Here is a 20,215-nt window from a genome sequence, read left to right as displayed (position 1 = left end):
TTTAATAGAAATATTGGCTTACCAGGGAAACCTTTTTTTATTAAAAACAAAGACTTCAACTGCCAGTGTGTTTTGAACTGGGGTGAATTCATCTGGTTGGCTCACTCTTTTAGTGTTGAGTTCACTCTGAACAATGTCAACAACTGCACTGTACACTTGAGTCAATCCGATTGTGTCCTAGCTCTCATTTTTCTTGCACAACATCTTTTCTCAGTGCTGTGTTGTGTAATGTATGTATAAGAAAATATAAACAGCCAATTGCCGGAAGAGATTTAACGTTAAGTTTTTCCAGTGAAACAAAATGTTTAAGAATCTGAGTTTGTTTTTCAAAGATCACTAAATTTTAGTTATGATTGGATCATATTTTCCAAAATGTGTGGCAGTTGTTGCCCTCCTTGCCTTGAGTGTTGGTGCATTGGACACTTTTATTGCTGCAGTATGTGAGCATACAGTGATATTACCAAACAGAACAGAAACCCCTGTTTCAAAAGAAGAAGGTTTGCTCCCGATGAACAAGAACATAGATGTTTTGGAGAAAGCAGTTAAGCTGGCAGCGAAGCGGGTATTATCCTTTTATACTTGTAAAGGAGACTTGCAGTTTGATAAAAGAGTATTTGGAATTCATGAGAAACTTTTTTGCCCCACTTGTTTTGAGCAGGGTGCACATATCATTGTGACCCCAGAAGATGGAATCTATGGTTGGGTCTTCACCAGGGAGAGCATTTACCCCTATTTGGAGGATATACCAGACCCTGGAGTGAACTGGATTCCGTGTAGAGACCCCTGGAGGTGATGTCATATAATTAATTTCTAAACAAAAAATTGTGATGTTGTAAAACATCAACAGTAAATTCACTGAATTTGACTGGTACTTGTGTTGATAAATAGTCAATCTGTGGCATAGGATGTAGATGCTCCCTTTTTTTTTCTGTAATTTCAACGTTTATTTTAGATTGAAGGAGTACATGTGCAGGTCTGTTACATGGGCGAATTGCATGACGCTGAGGATTGGGGTACAATGATCGTGCCACCCAGCATAGTATCCAATAGGAAGGTTTTCAGTCCTTGCCTTCCTCCCTCTGCCCCCCTCTATTAGTTCCCAGTTTCTATTGTTTCCATCTTTACGGTCATAAGTTCCCAATGCTTAGCTCCCACTTATAAGTGATAACATGCAGTATTTGGTTTTCTGTTTCTGTGTTAACTCGCTGAGGATAATGTCCTTTGTTGCTGCAAAAGACATGATTTTGTTCTTTCTTGGGCACCTAGGTTAATTCCATATCTTTGCTGTTGTGAAAAGTGCTGCGATCAACATACAAGTGCATCAGTCTTTTTGGTAGAATGATTTCCTTTCCTTTGGGCATATACCTAGTAATGGGATTGTGAGTCAAATGGCTGCTGTGTTTTAAGTTCTCTGAGAAATCTCCAAACTGCTTTCCACAATAGCTGAACTAATTTACATTTCCACCAACAGTGTATAAGCATTCCCTTTTCTCCATAGCATCTTTTATTATTTGACTTTTTGTTAATAGTCATTCTGACTGGCGTGAGAGATATCTCATTGTAGTTTTGCTTGGCATTTCTCTGATGATAAGTGTTGAGTGTTTGTTCATGTGTTTGTTAGCCGCTTGTATGTCCTTTTTTGATTTGTTTTTTTTTTTTTGTTTTTTTTTGAGACGGAGTCTCGCTCTGTCACCCATGCTGGAGTGCAGTGGCCGGATCTCAGCTCACTGCAAGCTCCGCCTCCTGGGTTCACGCCATTCTCCTGCCTCAGCCTCCCGAGTAGCTGGGACTACAGGCGCCCGCCACCTCGCCCGGCTAGTTTTTTGTATTTTTTAGTAGAGACGGGGTTTCACCATGTTAGCCAGGATGGTCTCGATCTCCTGACCTCGTGATCCACCCGTCTCGGCCTCCCAAAGTGCTGGGATTACAGGCTTGAGCCACCGCGCCCGGCCGGTATGTCCTTTTTTGAGAAGTGTCTGTTCATGTCTTTTGCCCACTTTTCAATCAAGTTGTTTGTTTTGTTTTTGCTTATTAAGTTCCTTATGGATTCTGGATATTAGACCTTTTTGTTAGATGCCTAGTTTGCAAATGTTTTCTCCCATTCTGTAGGCTGTCTACTTACTCTGTTGATAGTTGGCTTTTGCTGTACAGAGCTCTTTAGTTAAATTAGGTCCTACGTGTCAATTTTTGTTTTTGTTGCAATTGCTTTTGAGGACTTAGTCATAAATTATTTTCCAAGATTGATGTCCAGAATGGTGTTTCTTAGATTTTCTTCTAGGATTCCTTTTTTTTTTTTTTTTTTGGAGACGGAGTCTCACTCTGTCGCCCGGGCTAGAGTGCAGTGGCTGGATCTCAGCTCACTGCAAGCTCCGCCTCCCGGGTTCACGCCATTCTCCTGCCTCAGCCTCCTGAGTAGCTGGGACTACAGGCGCCCGCCACGTCGCCCGGCTGGTTTTTTGTATTTTTTAGTAGAGATGGGGGTTTCACAGTGTTAGCCAGGATGGTCTCGATCTCCTGACCTCGTGATCCGCCCGTCTCGGCCTCCCAAAGTGCTGGGATTACAGGCTTGAGCCACCACGCCCGGCCTCTTCTAGGATTCTTATAGTTTGAGGTCATAAATTTAAATCTTTCATCCATTTTGAGTTAATTTTTGTATATGGTAAAGATAGGGGTCCAGTTTCAATCTTCTGCATATGGCTAGCCAGATATTCCAGCACCTTTTGTTGAATAAGGAGTCCTTTCCCCATGCTTATTTTTGTGAACTTTGTTTGAGCTNGGATGGTCTCGATCTCCTGACCTCGTGATCCGCCCGTCTCGGCCTCCCAAAGTGCTGGGATTACAGGCTTGAGCCACCACGCCCGGCCTCTTCTAGGATTCTTATAGTTTGAGGTCATAAATTTAAATCTTTCATCCATTTTGAGTTAATTTTGTATATGGTAAAGATAGGGGTCCAGTTTCAATCTTCTGCATATGGCTAGCCAGATATTCCAGCACCTTTTGTTGAATAAGGAGTCCTTTCCCCATGCTTATTTTTGTGAACTTTGTTTGAGCTACAGAGGGTTGTAGGTATGCAGCTTTGTTTCTAGGTTCTCTATTCTGTTCTATGGTCTGTGTGTCTGTTTTTCTAACAGTACCATGTTGTTTTGGTTACTGTAGCCTTGGGTAATGTGATACCTCAGGCTTTGTTCTATTTGCTTTCCAGCACTTTGGGAGGCTGAGGTGAGCGGATCACTTGAGATCAGGAGTTCGAGACCAGCCTGGACAACATGGTAAAACCCCATCTCTACTAAAATACAAAAATTAGCTGGGTGTGGTGGTGTTTGCCTGTAATCCCAGCTACTCGGGAGGCTGAGGCAGGAGAATTGCTTGAATGACAGAGTGAGACTCTGTCTCCAAAAAAAAAAAAACCAAAAAAAAAAAAAAAAAAAAAAAAAAAGAAAAGAAATAGTGTTGAATCTGCAGATACTGCTTATGTTTCATAATGTATATCATCTGTCATATCTCCTATTTGGTAAGTGACTTGAGATACTGATGACTGGTTGCTTATTTGTTGCAATTGTCTTTCAAGAACAGTAGGTGTGAGGCTGGGTGCGGTGGCTCATGACTGTAATCCCAGCACTTTGGGAGGCTGAGATGGGCGGATTACGAGGTCGGGAGATCGAGACCATCCTGGCTAACACGGTGAAACCCTGTGTCTACTAAAATACAAAACATTAGCCGGGCGTAGTGGCAGGCGCCTGTAGTCCCAGCTACTCAGGAGGCTGAGGCAGGAGAATAGTGTGAACCTGGGAGGCAGAGGCAGGAGAATGGTGTGAACCCAGAAGGCAGAACTTGCAGTGAGCCTAGATCCTGCCGCTGCACTACAGCCTGGGCGACGGAGCGAGACTCCATCTCCAAAAAAAAAAAAAAAAAAAAAAAGAAAAGTGGCTGTGACCAGGCGTGGTGGCTCAAAGCTGTAATCCCATCACTATGGGAAGCCAAAGCAGGAGGATTGCTTGAAGCCAGAACTTTGAGATCAGCCTGCGCAGCAAAACCAGATCCTGTATCTGCAAATAAAAATAAAAATTAAAAAATCACCCAGGTGTGGTGGCACACACCTATAATCCCAGCTACTCAAGAGGCTGAGGCAGGAGGATCACTGGAACCCAGGAGTTTGAGGCTGCAGTGAGCTATGATTGCATCACTGCACTCCAGCCTGGGTGACAGTAAGACTTTGTCTTAAAACAAATAGTAGATGTAGGCCAGGTGCAGTGGCTCATGCCTGTAACCCCAGCACTTTGGGAAGTGGAGTCGGGCAAATCACCTGAGGCCAGGAGTTCAAGACCAGCCTGGCCAACATGGGGAAACCCCGTCTCTACTAAAAAATATAAACATTAGCCGGGTGTGGTTGTGCATGCCTATAATCCCAGCTACTTGGGAGGCTGAGGCAGGAGAATTGCTTGAACCCAGGAGGCAGAGGTTGCAGTGAGCCGAGATCACGCCACTGCACTCCAGCCTGGGTGACAGAACGAGACTCAGTCTCAAGAAAAACAATATATATATGTATATATATAGTAGGTATACACACAATTGTTATAGTAAATGTGTTTAACTGGGTTTGAACAAAGTGAAAGAGTTATAACATCTAGAACTTGTGTCCCAAATACAAGTAAGTTGGTTCATCCACGGACACCTGCCTTCTTCATAGGAAGAGTAAAAAGATGAATGAGCCTGTTTCCAAAGAGCTTTGCTATCACTATCATTTACAATGCAATCAATATGGCAAATGGAAATTGTACAGGACTTGAAAAAGGAAGCCCTGCTTCTGGGACCACATTTTATGACCACCTAGCTGAGTAATGTAAGCGTATAACCTAAATGCCTAACATTTCTGTTTCTTTATCTGTAAAACAGGGATAATAGAGTCCTTGTCTTAATTCTCTTACAGAGTAGACATGAGTAATGAAGTAATACACATGGAATTTGTACATTGTAATGCACTCTCCAATGCTAGCTGTTACTATTCCTTTTTTTTAGCAGAAGGGACTGAATCTGAACTTCTTTATGTTCTTGTCCTTTGAGAGACTTTAGTAATTATTAGTAGATGTAATTTAGGCATAACTTTCTTAAAGAAAGTATGCATAATTAATATGATATTTATGAAATAGATTGTTTTAGTTGTATTAATTGTTTAAAATAGATTAAGATTATTTCTTTAAATGGAAAAATTGATGGGTTAAGAAGTCATTTAACTTGCCAATTTTAAATTTGCATGCACCTGTTTAGAACTACATCTATTGTGCAAAAAGAGAAACTTCTTTGATAATTTTACCTATGTAAAATTAATTGAAAAGTCATGCTTCATGGTACAACATTCAGGCTCAGCTATGTGAGTCAAGCCTCACTCTGGGAATTTTACCTTTGGAAAAATATTCTCTAAACATTGCATGCTCTGTGTTTACAGAAACCATGTCACTATGACTCAACATCTACTTGCTTATGAGGCGTTTCCCAGAACAGGAAGGAATGAATCATTATTTGCTGCAATTCATGAGACTTACACTAAAATGTACTGTATTTGACTGGGCTAATGAAACTGACTTTTCCAGGGGAAAGATACCCATAAATCTGATAATTAGCTATAGATAAATTATTTTAAGTTGGGAAAGTAAGTGACTGATAAAATTTCAACATTATGAACTCTTACACCTACTTATTCAAATGACAACCTTTCAGTTTTGTGTTACAAAAAGGAGAAATCCAATATTTAATATAATGATAGTATCAGAAAAGAAAGTCAGTTTTCTCCCTAGTGATATTTATCCCTAAAGAGAATAATGGAGAGTCATGCGGTCATCCTTGCGTGTTTAAATATTTAGAATGCTGACATGTCAAAGAGTTCCATGGGCTTTTTTCATGAGTAACTAGTGGGAAATATTAAATAACCCAAATTATTTAGTCAAGAAAAGAAAAATTAAACAAAGGACATGATAAACTTATTAAAGGTCTTAATGAATGTGAATATTAGTAGTATTTCTCTGTTTTTTTTTTAGAAGAAAATAAAAGGAAAAGGTCTAAACCAGTAGGCCATTAATGTGTCCTTTTTATTCAAAGGTTAGTTTAACCTCAATTGCAGAAGTGCTGTGAGATCACAGAGAGACATGGAATGGCCTCTAATCACACAATCCATAATAGCAATTTTCATTTACTGAGCACTCACTTGGTTCCAAGAACTGTACCTGGTGTACTATACACATTATTGCATTCAATTTATGCAGCTGGCATTACTATTTGCATTGCAAATATGTGAAAAAAGGAAGGCTTATGATCTCATAATTGGTCATTAGATTGGCTGTAATTAAAACAGCCATGTCCTTCAAGCTGTGCTAACGGAATGGACTCTAAGGGCTTAGATGCACCATATTATAATAAGATTTTAGTGACTAGCAAATCCATTTATTTGACAGAGTGAGCTGGTTGCTAAACCTTTTTTATTGTATTTTCTGCTGAAATCTGCCTCTCTTTAACTTCCTTTCATTGTTTTCGTGCACCCTATGCTATGTTCACACATATGACCCATCTCCTATAAATTAAACCTTTCAAATATTTGAAGCCAGCTATCACCATGCCACATCCCTTTCTTATATCAAGGATAAATATCTTTAATATGGATGGACTTGGTAAAACAATTTCATGTCTGTACTTATCTCAGGATTTCTCATGTGGATCCACTAAGGCAGAAAGGAAGCTATTATTTTACATTTGACAGATGAGGAAACTGAGCCAGCACAGTGAATTGCTTTTTATTTTTTATTTTAATTTTTAACATTTCCACTACTTAATGCTATATTTGTTTTCTGTAGAAGACAATCTGGAGGGTACAAACTATTTACTGTCACCTGGCATTTCTGTTTCCAACCACATCTCGTATCAGCAAACTTGTACAAATTATGGCTTGGATTATAGAAAAGGTCCTCTCCATTTGCAGAGTCTGCTAAATTTCAAGCGCTTCATTTATCTTCCTGGGAGCACTTCATAAGAGAATGTGCTGCTTCTTTTCATCCTCCTCTTCCTCTTCCATCTTTTCTTTCCTTCAGTCTTGTACTGTAATCTGGAGTTTGGCATAGTAAATTAGGTTAGCTTTCAGGAAGATAAACACTATGTCACATGAGAGTTTTAAAATATTTTCTGTTGTTTCTTGACCTAGAGCTGTTGTGTTATGGGTAATGGGCAAATAAAGTATCACTTTGGTATTTCAGAAATCACTAAAATATAGTAAGTTTGAGGAAATGTCTATTGAATTAGATTTGGCAACACACCAGGGCAACAAAGACTCAGCTGCCTGGCCAAGGACAACTCTATCTATGTTGTGGCTAATACTGGGGACACGAAGCCATGCAATGCCAGTGACCCTCAGTGTCCCCCTGATGGCCGTTACCAATACACTGATGTGGTGTTTGATTCTCAGGGAAAACTGGTGGCACGCTACCGTAAGGTGAGAATCACTTGTGCCTTAGCTCAACTTGTTACTTCTTTTGTGTGCTTGTGGTATGTATGTGTGTCTGTTTGTTGAATGCTGGGAAGAGAACTGTTATAGATGCATCTTATAATTATTACATCATAGTTGAAAAGGAGATTTAATTCAGTTCCATATAGGGGTTCTGGGTTTGCATTTGTCATTAAACAGAATATGGTAGAGTATTTAAATGGATGTGACAGTAACCACACAAAGCTTTTAATGTTCTCTGAAAAAGAAGTAAAATTTCTGTTTCATTTATGATTTAATATCAGGTTCATTTTTTAGCCCAATTTGTTAGCATTTCATACTAAGCTACCATATATTCCATTAAGACTTTTTTGATTGCGATGAAAACAAAACCTCAGCTGAAAATGGCTTTAACAATACGGACAATTTCTTGCTTGTGCACATGTAAAAATTGTATCATAGAAAGGATAGGTCTCATTTCAGTGCAGTCTGACACTCAGAGGCTCCAAAGTCATCATCCATCCCTCTAGCTCTCCTAGCCCTTTGTTACAGCTTCTTTCTCGGGGCAACTCTCCTTTTAGAAGCCACATTGCTGAAGCAACACGCAGTTCACATCTTTATCAACAAAATCTACAGGAAGGGTGTATTTCTCCCTCCTAGAACCCTGCAAAGGCCTTATCACTCCTTGATTCAATTAGGTGACATGCCTTTCCTGAACCAACCACCAAAGGATGAAGGATAGACGCCACATGGGAGAAGAATGGAGGAGCAAGAGGCCTCCAGGGACCACAGAGATGGGAAGTGGCTCTCCCCAGAGCACATGCATGCACACAACAGGCCAAACAAAAACCTGAGCAAAACATATGCTGTACTCCTGAGCCCAGGTTAAGTGGAGTTTTGGAAAAAGAATCAGGCTGAAAAATAAAATAAAATTACGAATGGCTTACTAATTAATAATATGTAACAATTGCATTGTCTAAATTAATTTTCAATGGACTTCACTTCATTTCTATAAACCTGGCTGTATCATTGGTACACATGACAAAGTTTGTTTTATTAACATGGTAGTGCTGTTGAAATTTAAAGAATACAGTGGAAAACAATCTGAGAAGTGTAGGATTCAAGATTTCAACCTGTGATTTTAAGATAGAAATTTTCACATTTTAAATATCGTTTGTACATGTACATTGGTTGTAAAAAAAGATAAAGTTTTTTGCTTAACATCACAGTAAGAAAATTTATAGATGGTGGTATAGTGGGCATGATTTTTACAACTGTATGGGTAACAGTTTTATTTTGTTATTGTTGTTGTTGTTGTCGTTGTTAGAAATGGAATCTTGCCTTGTTGCACAGGCTGGAGTGCAGTGGCACAATCTTGGCTCACTGCAACCTCCGCCTCACGGATTCAGGGGCTCCTCCAGCCTCAGCCTCCGAGTAACTGGGATTATAGGCGCATGCCATCATGCCTGGCTAAATTTTTTTGACATTTGTATTATAGACAGGGTTTCACCACATTGGCCAGGCTGGTCTCGAACTCCTGACCTCAAGTGATCCACCCACCTCAGCCTCCTAAAGTGCTGGGATTACAGGCGTAAGCCACCACACCTGGCCTATGTGTAACAATTTTAAACCTGCAAATCAACATACATGGGAGGAAAGATTTAATGGGGAAAGACTTAATTGATCACATCTATTTGGCAGTTTTCTTATTAATTTTCTTCTTCTTTGCTTTTTTATTAACAGTACAATCTTTTTGCACCTGAAATTCAATTCGATTTCTCCAAGGATTCAGAACTTGTGACTTTTGACACTCCCTTTGGGAAGTTTGGCATTTTTACTTGCTTTGACATTTTTTCTCATGACCCAGCTGTTGTGGTGGTGGATGAGTTTCAAGTTGACAGCATTCTCTACCCCACAGCATGGTACAACACGCTGCCCCTCCTCTCGGCTGTTCCCTTCCATTCAGCATGGGCCAAGGCCATGGGAGTCAATCTACTTGCTGCAAATACCCACAACACCAGCATGCATATGACAGGTAACACATGTGGGCATGTGCCAAGTGGGAGTGACAGTCTTAAAAAGGCTTCATTGATTTTCAAGCCACAAACTTTTGTTTAATAACTTTATTACCAATTTTAAGACCACAAAATTAGTAACAGCATTTGTTTCTACTTAAGGAAATTTCATTGTCCTTGTGAATAAAGGAGGCAAACATTATTATCTCAATTTTACTTGAAAGGAAATTGGAGCTGGAGGAAGTCACATAAAAAAATCAAAGCCAGTTCTAAGAAACTTCCTAGCCAATGTGCATTAGTAATATCGAAATAAATCTTGTTGTTTAAAGTAAACAGATAACCTACAGAGCAGAAGAAAATATTTGCAAACTATGCATTCCATAGAGATCTAATATCCAGAATCCATAAGGAACTTAAACAAATCAACAAAAAAAAACAAACTATCCCATTAAAAAATGGACAAAGGACATGAACAGACACTTCTCAAAAGACGACATACATGTGGCCGGCAAGCATGTAAAAATGCTCAGCATCACTAATCATTAGAGAAATGCAAATCAAAACCACAATGAGATACCACCTCACTCCAGTCAGAATGGCTATGATTTAAAAAATAAAAGACAAACAAACAGATGCTGGCGAGGTTGTGAAGAAAAGGGAACGCTTGTACACTGCTGGTGAAAATGTAAATTAGTTCAGCCACAGTGTAAAGCAGTTTGGAGATTTCTCAGACAACTTAAAACAGAACTGCCATTCGACCCAGCAATCCCATTAATAGGTATATACCTAAAGGAATATAAAACATTCTACCATAAAGACACATGTACTTGTATGTTAATTGCAGCACTTTTTGCAATAGCAATAACATGGAATCAACCTAGGTGCTCATCAACAGTGAAGTGGATAAGGAAAATGTGATACATATACACCATGGAATACTACATAGCCATAAAAAAGAATGAAATAATGTTCTATGCAACAAGATGGATGCAACTGGAGGTCATTATTCTCAGCGAGTTAACACAGGAACAGAAAATCAAATACCACATGTTCTCACTTAAGAGTTGAAGTTAAACATTGAGTACACATGAACACAAACAGGGAAACAATAGACACCAGGGCTTAGTTGAGGGTGGAGGGTAGGAGGAGGGTGATGATTGAAAAACTACCTATTGGATATTATGCTCACTACCTGGGTGACAAAATCATTTGCACACCAAACCCCAGCAACATGCAATTTACCCATGTAACAAACCTTCACACATTTCCCTTCTATACCTAAAATGAAAATTGGAAGAAAAAAATACAAATAAATAAAAATATTTCAAGCATTAAAAAAAAAAAGTGTTGAAGTGATAAAAATCACTTTTGACTTAATCAGGTTTTTAGAGTTTCTCCTTTATAATGTCCATGTTCAAAGTAATGCAGGCTTCCTTCTTAACTGCTTTGTTATTTGTTGAATAACAAATCCCAAACACAAATAAACTAAATCGTCAGTGGAGAGCTAAAATTATTCTTCACATTGGGGGATTTTCTAGTTTGTTGCTAAGTTAGCTTAAAACTATGCCCTCCATGTCAAATGATAATTTTAGTGCAAGTGGTACCTTATGGAGGACACAGAGTCAAATTGGAACTTAGGCCAATGTAACAACTAACTCCTTATCTATCTTAAAAATATGCTTTAATAACTTTGTATTTAATTCCACATGGGAATATTCTATTAGTTGGTTACCATAACAAATCTGAAACCAATGTTTGTGTTTCTTTATGTTGCTTGTAGGGAGTGGAATCTACACCCCAGAAGCAGTCAAGATGTACCACTATGACATGGAAACAGAGAGTGGTCAGCTGTTGCTATCAGAACTGAAGTCTCAGCCTTGCCGTGAGCCCACCTACCCTGCAGCTGTTGACTGGCATGCGTATGCCAGCAGTGTCAAACCGTTTTCCTCTGAGCAGTCAGATTTTCCGGGGATGATTTATTTTGATGAGTTTACCTTCACTGAGCTTAAGAGAAATATAGGAAATTACACAGTTTGCCAGAAAAATCTGTGTTGTCACTTAACTTACAAGATGTCTAAGAAGCAAGCAGATGAGGTCTATGCTCTAGGTGCTTTTGATGGACTGCACACAGTAGAAGGCCAATATTACTTACAGCTAGAAATGCTTAAATATGTTAGAGTGGTCTTATTATCAGTTTTTATTCTAGGTCATCATTGCCTTTCTTTGAAAATTGGGCTGGATTTAGCTAATTTTATAATTAGTAATGTTATCACTGAATTTTGTCCCCAGAATACATTATTTGTTCAGTCTTAGCAAGAACAGAATTAGTTCTTTTAGTTGCAAGGCAAAAACATAAAGCAAATTGATTAGTTATCAGCAGGCCAGGTTCAGGTTTCAAAAGCTGCAACTTCTGTGTGCTCTCTTTTTCCATCAGTTTAGTTTAGAACAGTGTTTTTTGAATTGTCTTCAACTAAATTCAGAGAAAGAAGGATAATTTACATCATAACCCAGTGTAGCCAAGTAGACGTGTGACTGAATAAAAAAAAAAAGATATTTAATTGAAGTAGTTTATGAAATAATTTAAAATAGGATTATAAATATCTATTATTATGTGCAATGACTCTGATTTTTAAAATTCTAGTCTATTCTATCTGACTTCAGTATAAAAAGTGCTAATCCTGACCCACTAAATTGATTTTAGGATTCACTAATAAGTTGTTACCTGCAGTTTGAAAAATACTTCTTATGAGGCCATTTAAATATTTCCTTATAGTTTGAAATTGCATTATTTAGCTGAGAAACTATTTGCAAGGTTTCTGACTCCTTCTCTTTTCTTTTCTTCCATAGATGTGCACATTACTGAAGTGTCAAACCACTGACCTGGAAACGTGTGGAGAAGCTGTGGGGTCGGCTTTTACCAAGTTTGAGGACTTCTCCCTCAGTGGCACATTCGGAACGCATTATGTTTTCCCACAGTTCATTCTAAGTGGGAGTCAGCTTGCCCCTGAAAGACATTATGAGGTAGAAGGTGCGCAGGATGATGAATTCCTTCGAGCAGAGCAGATGGGTAGAGCAGCATAAAGAAAATCTTTGAAATAATGAGAATATAGCAATACCATGGTTCACATTCTACAATAAACACTTTAAAGACTTGGGAACTATGATATGGAATACAAGTTGTGGTTTTAGATTGCCATTAGGCTGTGATGGAGAATCTGGGGTTCATTTTTTTAACAAAAATGTGATGTCGATATTCAAGGCAACAGTAAATTCACAGAGAAGCTAAAACAAAAATATTGATTGCTGATAATGGCAATAATGTTGTCATTTGCATGGTGTAGAAGGTGCAAATTAAATACATTAAATAATGCATCTACAACTTCTTTTCTGGGTATGCTATTTTGAGAAGTTATAATTATACTAATAACTAATATTTTGTATAGTGTTTCATGAGTTTGAAGAACGTATTTTTATACATGATCTTATTTGACCACCTGTGCAACAAATTTGTTTGCTGTACTTTCAAGCAAAGCCCCTCTACTTTCAGACTTGAAACATGAACCTGGGTCTTCCAACACAAATCCTGTGTGATTTTTACCATTCTACACTGCTTTAGGAGTGATCTTGCCAGAGAAGGGATCTAGGTTGTAACCTAAACTCTGCACTGAAGTTAATCCTTTGTTTTCTTTGACCAGATTTCAAGAGATGGACACTTGAGGAGCCGAAGTAGAGCCCCTTTGCCTGTCTTAGTTATGGCCCTGTATGGAAGAGTGTTTGAGAAGGACCCTCCACGCTTAGAGCAGGGACCTGGGAAGTTCCAGTGATCTCCTTTAGCAGGGCCTTTTTAGGATCAGCCTGGCTAAGGGAGGAAGAAAAAAGAGATCCGTTAGTGTCTGTTTAGAAGAGATGTCATAAACTTACAGAAACAAATAGAATAAACTTAAGCAGATTTGAAAAGCAACAAGTGTGTGTGCAAATTTCACATTTTACGTATTTGGTACAGCACAGGTTCATTTGTAGGAGCTGCATTCATCCTTCATGTATGTGAGTTTAAGTATATGTAAGTATATATATGTATAGTGGAGCATATATTTAAATGGGAAGAGGGCCTAGAAAAATCCTTTTGCAGTAACTGCACTAAGGTATGCAAGTGTTGTTTTCATCGTAAGATGGTTAATTTTGTGTGTTGATTTGACTGGGTTGTGAGATACCCAGATAGCTGGTTAACCATTGTTTCTGGGTGTGTCTGTGAGGGTGTTTCAAGGAAGAGAACAGCATTTGAATTGGTAAACTGAGTAAAGCAGACAGTCCTCCCCAATGTGGATAGGGATCATGCAGTCCCTTGAGGGCCTGCAGAGAAAAACAAGAAGGAAGAGATTTGAATTCCTTTTCTGCCAGACTACCTGAGCTGGATAGAGATCTTCTCCTGCCTTCATGTGCTCCTGGTTCTCAGGCCTTCAGGCCTGGATTGGAATTGACACCATCAACTCTCCAGCTCTCAGGCCTTCGAACGACACCCCTGGCTTTCCTGCATCTCCAGCTTGCAAAGGCAGACCAGACGGTGGGATTTCTCAGCCTTCATAACTGTCGGAGCCAATACCTTATCATAAATCTCTTTCTCTCTCTCTCCTGTTGGTTCTGTTTCTCTGGAGAACCCTGACTAATAACACTTCATTTGTAAATAACAGGATGAACTTTGAATATGCAGAGGGTATTTGATTCTAGCCAATTAAGATACAGGAAGTTAAAGAATAAGGACATCTTTTAAAGTTACTATGAACAACTTTTTAGCTAGTATTGTCCCTTTAGTCATGACTTATTTGACTCTTGCATTCTATTTATATGGAAAATGGATACTTAAAATGGATTTTGTTTTTGTTTTTGAGACAGAGTCTCACTCTGTTGCCCAGGCTGGAGCGCATGCAGTGGCACGATCTCGGCTCACTGCAACCTCCAACTCCCTGTGTAGGGAAAAGAAAGAGAGATCAGACTGTTAGTGTGTCTGTGTAGAAAAGGAAGACATAAGAAACTCCATTTGATCTGTCCCCTGAACAATTGTTTTGCCTTGAGATGCTGTTAATCTGTAACTTTAGCCCCAACCTTGTGCTCACAGAAACGTATGTTATAGGAAATCAAGATTTAAGGGATCTAGGGCTGTGCAGGATGTGCCTTGTTAATAATATCTTTTTTTTTTTTTTTTTTTTTTTTTTTTTTTTTTTTTTTTTTTTTTTTTGATACGGATCTTGCTCTGCCGCCCAGGCTGGGAGTGACAGTGGGCCGGCTCTCAGCTCACTGCAAGGCCCGCCTCCGAGGTTCAACGCATTCTCCTGCTCAGCCTCCGAGTGCTGGGACTACAGGCAGCCCGCCTCGTCGGCCGGCTAGTTTTTTGTATTTTTTAGTAGAGACGGGTATTCATCGTATTAGCCAGAGTGGTCTCGGATCTCCTGACCTCATGATCCCGCCTCGTCTCGGACCCAAAGTGCTGGGATTACAGGCTTGAGCCACCGCGCCCGGCCGTTAATAATATCTTTACAGGCAGTATGCAGGGCAAAAGTCATTGCCATTCTCCATTCTCGATTAACCAGGGGCACAATGCACTGTGGAAAGCCGCAGGGACCTCTGCCTGGGAAAGCCGGATATTGTCCAAGGTTTCTCCCCACTGAGATAGCCTGAGATATGGCCTCGTGGGACGGAAAAGACCTGACCGTCCCCCAGCCGGACACCTGTGAAGGGTCTGTGCTGAGGAGGATTAGTAGAAGAGGAAGGCCTCTTATAGTTGAGATAAGAGGAAGGCCTCTGTCTCCTGCATGCCCCTGGGGATGGAATGTCTCGGTATAAAACCTGATTGTACATTTGTTCTATTCTGAGATAGGAGAAAACCACCCTGTGGCTGGAGGTGAGACATGCTGGTGGCAAGGCTGCTCTGTTACTCTTTGTTACACTCTGGCCTATGTGCACATCCAGGCATAGTACCTTCCCTTGAACTGATTTGTGATACAGATTCCTTTGCTCATGTTTTCTTGCTGACCTTCTCCCCACTATCACCCTGTTCTCCTGCTGCATTCCCCTTGCTGAGATAGTGAAAATAGTAATCAATAAATACTGGAGGAACTCAGAGACCTGTACTGGTGCGGGTCCTCCATATGCTGAGCGCTAGTCTCCTGGGCCCACTGTTCTTTCTCTATACTTTATCTCTGTGTCTTATTTCTTTTCTCAGTCTCTTGTCCCACCTGACAGGAAATATCCACAGGTGTGGAGGGACTGGCCCCCTTCATCCCTGGTTCAAGTGATTCTCCTGCCTCAGCCTCCCAAGTAGCTGGGACTTCAGGCACGCGCCTCCACACCCGGCTAATGTTTTATATTTTTGGTATAGACGGAGTTTCATCATGTTGACCAGGCTGGTCTTGAACTCCTGACCTCAAGTGATTTGCTCTCCTTGGCCTCCCAAAGTGCTGAGATTACAGGTGTGAGCCACAGGGCCAGCTAAAACGGAAATTAAAAAAAAATAAATTATGTCAGCCGGGTGTGGTGGCTCACACCTGTAATCCCAGCACTTTGGGAAGCTGAGGTGGACAGATCACCTGAGGTCAGGAGTTTGAGACCAGCCTGGCTGACATGGAAAAACTCCGTCTCTACTAAAAATACAAAAATTAGCTCATCGTGGTGGTGTGTGCCTGTGATCCCAGCTACTCGGGAGGCTGAGACAGAAGAATCACTTGAATCTGGGAGGCAGAGGTTGCAGTGAGCTGAGACCACATCATTGCAGTCCAGCCTGGGGCAAGAAAAGCAAAAATCCTTCTCAGTAAATAAATAATAAAATAAAATAAAATAAATTATGTCATTCAGATCACATCTCATTTCCTTCTGAAATTATTCTGTTCTAAAATCTACCCAATCTTTGTTGAGCCCCTCTCAGTGCTCAGGCGTTTACTGCAGGCTGTGCCAGGCTGGGAGCTTCCTAGACAGGACCACCATGTCACCTTTTCCCCAGATACCTCTGGCCCACTGTCCTGGCTCTCTTAGTCATTTTTCTGGTTGGTCATTGATTAACTCTGGAAAGAGACATACTGAAGAACAGCTGGGTTCTCTGGGTTATGTAGGAAACACCTCTTATGTCCACAGAATGCTTGACAAATGCATTCTTGAACTCTTCCTAAGTGTTTATTTCTACCTGCTGTAATTCAGTCCAGGACCAGGAAGTCAGAGATATTCTGGGCAGCAGAAAACGCACTCGGTTTCCCCCTCCCATCTTTCTTTGATTCTCCCTTCAGGGACTATCGCTCTCAGATCTTAGGTTTGTGCCCCAGATTCCTCTGTGTGCAGGAGGTGGGCATCTTCCCTCTTTATTGCCTCATATTGGTTCCTTCTAGACTTCTTTCTTCTCTTTCCTAAGCCGATTGTCTGGAGGCTGCATTATGCACTCTGGTTGCCCCAATTTCCTTGGCACCTCTCACCTCATGCATTTTTATGTAAGCTGACTCCTGCCCCCCTCTCTTTATTAAAAGGAACTTTAAAATCCAATCTCGGGGCAGGCTACCGTAACTCACACCTGTAATCTCAGCACTTTGGAAGGCCAAGGCAGGCAGATGGCTTGAGCCAAGGAGTTTGAGACCAGCCTGGACAATATGGCAAGACCCTGTCTCTACAAACAATAACAACAACAACAACAAATTAGCCGAGTATGCTGGTTTGTCCCTATGGTGCCAGCTACTGGAGAGGCTGAGGTGGGAGGATCACTTGAGCCCAGGAGGTAGAGGCTGCAGTGAGCCAAGATTGTACCACTGCACTCCAGCCTAGGCAACAGAGTGAGACCTTGTCTAAAAAAAAAAAAAGTCAAATCTCGTGGTCGGTTTTCAGCTCTTACTAAGCCTATACTTCTTGGAGTAATTTTACCCCCCACATTTTAATACCTTTTGCTTTTTATTTTCTTTGATCTTTTGTCTCTTCTCCCTCCCCCAACCACACTTATTTTGTTTGTCATTGATAAAAAGGATGCACTCTGCTAGACTCAGCTCTCACATCTGTATCTTCCTCATCTAAAATCTTTCTACGGAGAGTGAAGCCACTCTTATGGCTTTACTTAATATTTCTGATACAGCAGAGTATAACTCACTGGTAAGCAAACAAATTTTTTCTTTCATGAGAGCAAGTTCAAGCCACATCATCATGTTTATAGGCTGCATTAACAATGCAAAAATAGTTTTATTAAGTCCTATGCAAAAATATGTATTCTTGTAACATTAACAACTTGTGATATTATAGTTCCCGGCTTATAAATCCCATATCCTTTGTTAGGGGTTTTTTTTTTTTTTTTTAAACATTAGGGAGTTTTAGGCCTCAGGAGCAGACCTTATGAAACAGCATCTCCCTCTCTGACATTCCCCTGTCCTCCCTAAGGCAGGACTATAATCTGATTGTGGCTCAAAAGACCCTCATTTCAGAGAGGGTCCCACCCCATACCCTAGAGGAAGAAATGCTACAAAGAGATGTCAAGACAAACCTGAACAGACAAACTCTGCTGGGTTTCCCCACTCAAACTGTTAGTATGGGATCATATCCTTTTTGTACAATCGCATTTCTACACAGTTGTCAATCGTGACTATGTAATGAAGCTTCCATAAAAACCCAAAAGGAGAGAGTGCAGAGAGTTTCCTTACAGCTGAACACGTGGAGGTTCCTGGAGGGTGGCATATCTAGGGGTGCGTGGAAGGCTCTCCAGTCTTTCCCCCATACCTCGCTCTATGCACCTCTTCATTTGTATCCTTTGTAATATCCTTTACAATAAGCCACTAAAGGTAAGTGTTTCCCCGAGTTCTGCGAACCACTCCTGCAAATTAATTGAACCCAAAAAAGGGGTCATGGAAACCCCAACCCAGAACCATTTGGTCAGAAGATCTGGAGGCCCAGACTTGTTACTGGTGGGAAGGAGGAGGCGGTTTTGTGGGACTGAGCCCTTAGTATGCAGGATCTGATACTATCTTTGGATAAATAGTGTTTGGATTGAACTGGAAGATAGCCAGCTGATGTCTGCTGCAGAGTCAATTACTTGCATTCTAGTGGGAAGAAATCCCCACCTACTTGGGGGTAACCAGTCTTTTGTGTTAATTGTTGTGGTGTGAGAGCAGAGGAAAAACGAATAGCTTTTCCTAAATGTCAACAAAAGAATTGACATCGTGTTGTAGACACTAAATATTAAAATATGGACATATATTTTGAGTAGCAATGCAGAGGCCGACTGCCAATCAATCTTTTATCGGACACGTGTATGTGGACACACTTTTACATGCTGTGAACATGGCTTTTCAGAGTTCACCAGGTGAAGTGCAAGAGGCAGTGCTCACTCCACTCAGTCCTTGCTCTCCTCTCCTTTTCCCTTGTTTCTGGTTCTCTGCATAAGCTGGGCAGGACTTGTTTCTGAGTTCCTCTGGGGGCCTGCTGCCTGGGTTGGGGTGATCACTGCTCTGCTAGCAAAATCCAGAACACTGTGGATCTTGCTCTGTTCTGGACAGTGCGATGTCATTTTCCTTGCAAAAGGCAATCTGCTCCATCTATGCAAGTTTGGTTGAAGGAGTCTGGAGGTATCAATTAGGGCTTTTGTCTACAGTCAAAGTCATTTCCTTGGAGACAATTCTCCCAGTTTCTACTCTGTGTGAGCAGAAGGGCTGCATTTGGGGACCTTGGCAGGCTGTAGCAGTAGGGTTAAGGATCCAGAGAACCACCCTAGGAGTTGTAGTAGAGGCTGTTGGTGCCTCCCAGGTCCATGTCCTGCTGATGATACTCTACTACAAGAACTGCACTGTTTCTATTTCTATTTATTTCTCTCTCTCTCTTTTTTTTTTCTTTGAGATGGAGTCTCACTCTGTCACTAAGCTGGAGTGCAATGGCACGATCTCGGCTCAAGGCAAACTCCACCTCCTGGGTTCAAGCAATTCTCCTGTCTCAGCCTCCCGAGTAGCTGGGATTACAGGTGCCCCCCACTCCACTCCCTCCATGCCCAGCTAATTTTTGTATTTTTAGTAGAGACAGGGTTTCTCCATGTTGGTCAGGCTTGTCTCAAACTCCTGACCTTCGGTGATCCGCCCACCTCAGCCTCCCAAAGTGCTGGGATTATAGGCGTGAGCCACCACACCTGGCCAAACTGCAGTATTTCATCTGAAGATTTGCTCTCAGCTAGTATATGCTAGGTAGGCCAGAAAGGCGAGATTCATGTGGTGGTGACATGCTGGAGGAGGGACAGGGTTATTGGTCCTATGATTCAGTCTCAGTCTTTTAGTGAGCCTGTACCCCTGGGTTTACGAACTTCACTTGGCTTTTTCCTTCTGCCATTAGTTGGCATAAAAAGAAGCTAGAGCTGAGATTTTCCCTTTCCCCATGTTAGAGATTAGAGTGGCTGGGGTTGCAGTTTTTCCTTCCGCTAGGTAGGTTAGCCTCTGGTAAGATACTTTTTACCTTGAGGGCAGGCTTTTATTTAGAAGAACAGACCAGAACTCTCAAGGTTGTCCACCCTGAGCCTCCAGCAATTTGTCAATTACAGTTCAAGTGACCCCATGGTACTGGCGCCAGCCATAGAGGACTCTGCTCCCAGTACACTCTTACCCTCTGTATTTGCCTGTCTCTTCAATTTTGAGGACCGCAGTTTGTCCCGTGACCTCAGTTCTCTGACGCATCTTAGAAAAGTGTTGATTTTCATTTGTTTAGCTTTTTTCTTGTTGTGAGCATGGGAAAAATGACTGCC

The 20,215-nt window shown here is 41.0% G+C and overlaps 1 protein-coding gene across 2 annotated transcripts; it reads left to right on the top strand.

Annotated features, from left to right (window-relative positions):
• The first annotated feature begins 274 nt into the window (after positions 1-274).
• Positions 275-13,441, top strand: LOC108534340 (vascular non-inflammatory molecule 3). Of its 2 annotated transcripts, none has more exons than XR_001886947.1 (7): positions 275-562; positions 659-789; positions 7,285-7,474; positions 9,209-9,500; positions 11,261-11,642; positions 12,328-12,501; positions 13,176-13,441. XR_001886947.1 is itself a non-coding variant. In XM_017879646.1 (7 exons), exons 1-7 carry the CDS (start codon positions 350-352, stop codon positions 13,302-13,304), a joined length of 1,521 nt encoding a protein of 506 aa, XP_017735135.1. In that variant the 5' UTR covers positions 288-349. The 2 variants fall into 2 exon arrangements, 1 of the variants encoding a protein (XP_017735135.1); XM_017879646.1 differs by having other exon boundaries at positions 288-562; positions 11,261-11,652; positions 13,176-13,304.
• The last annotated feature ends 6,774 nt before the right edge of the window (positions 13,442-20,215 follow it).

Source organism: Rhinopithecus bieti, unplaced genomic scaffold (assembly GCF_001698545.2).
Source record: "Rhinopithecus bieti isolate Rb0 unplaced genomic scaffold, ASM169854v2 scaffold_10612, whole genome shotgun sequence".
In the NCBI taxonomy this organism is placed as follows: Eukaryota; Metazoa; Chordata; class Mammalia; order Primates; family Cercopithecidae; genus Rhinopithecus; species Rhinopithecus bieti.
Note: the sequence above shows the minus strand (reverse complement) of the source record. Positions and strands in the feature narration are given on the sequence as shown.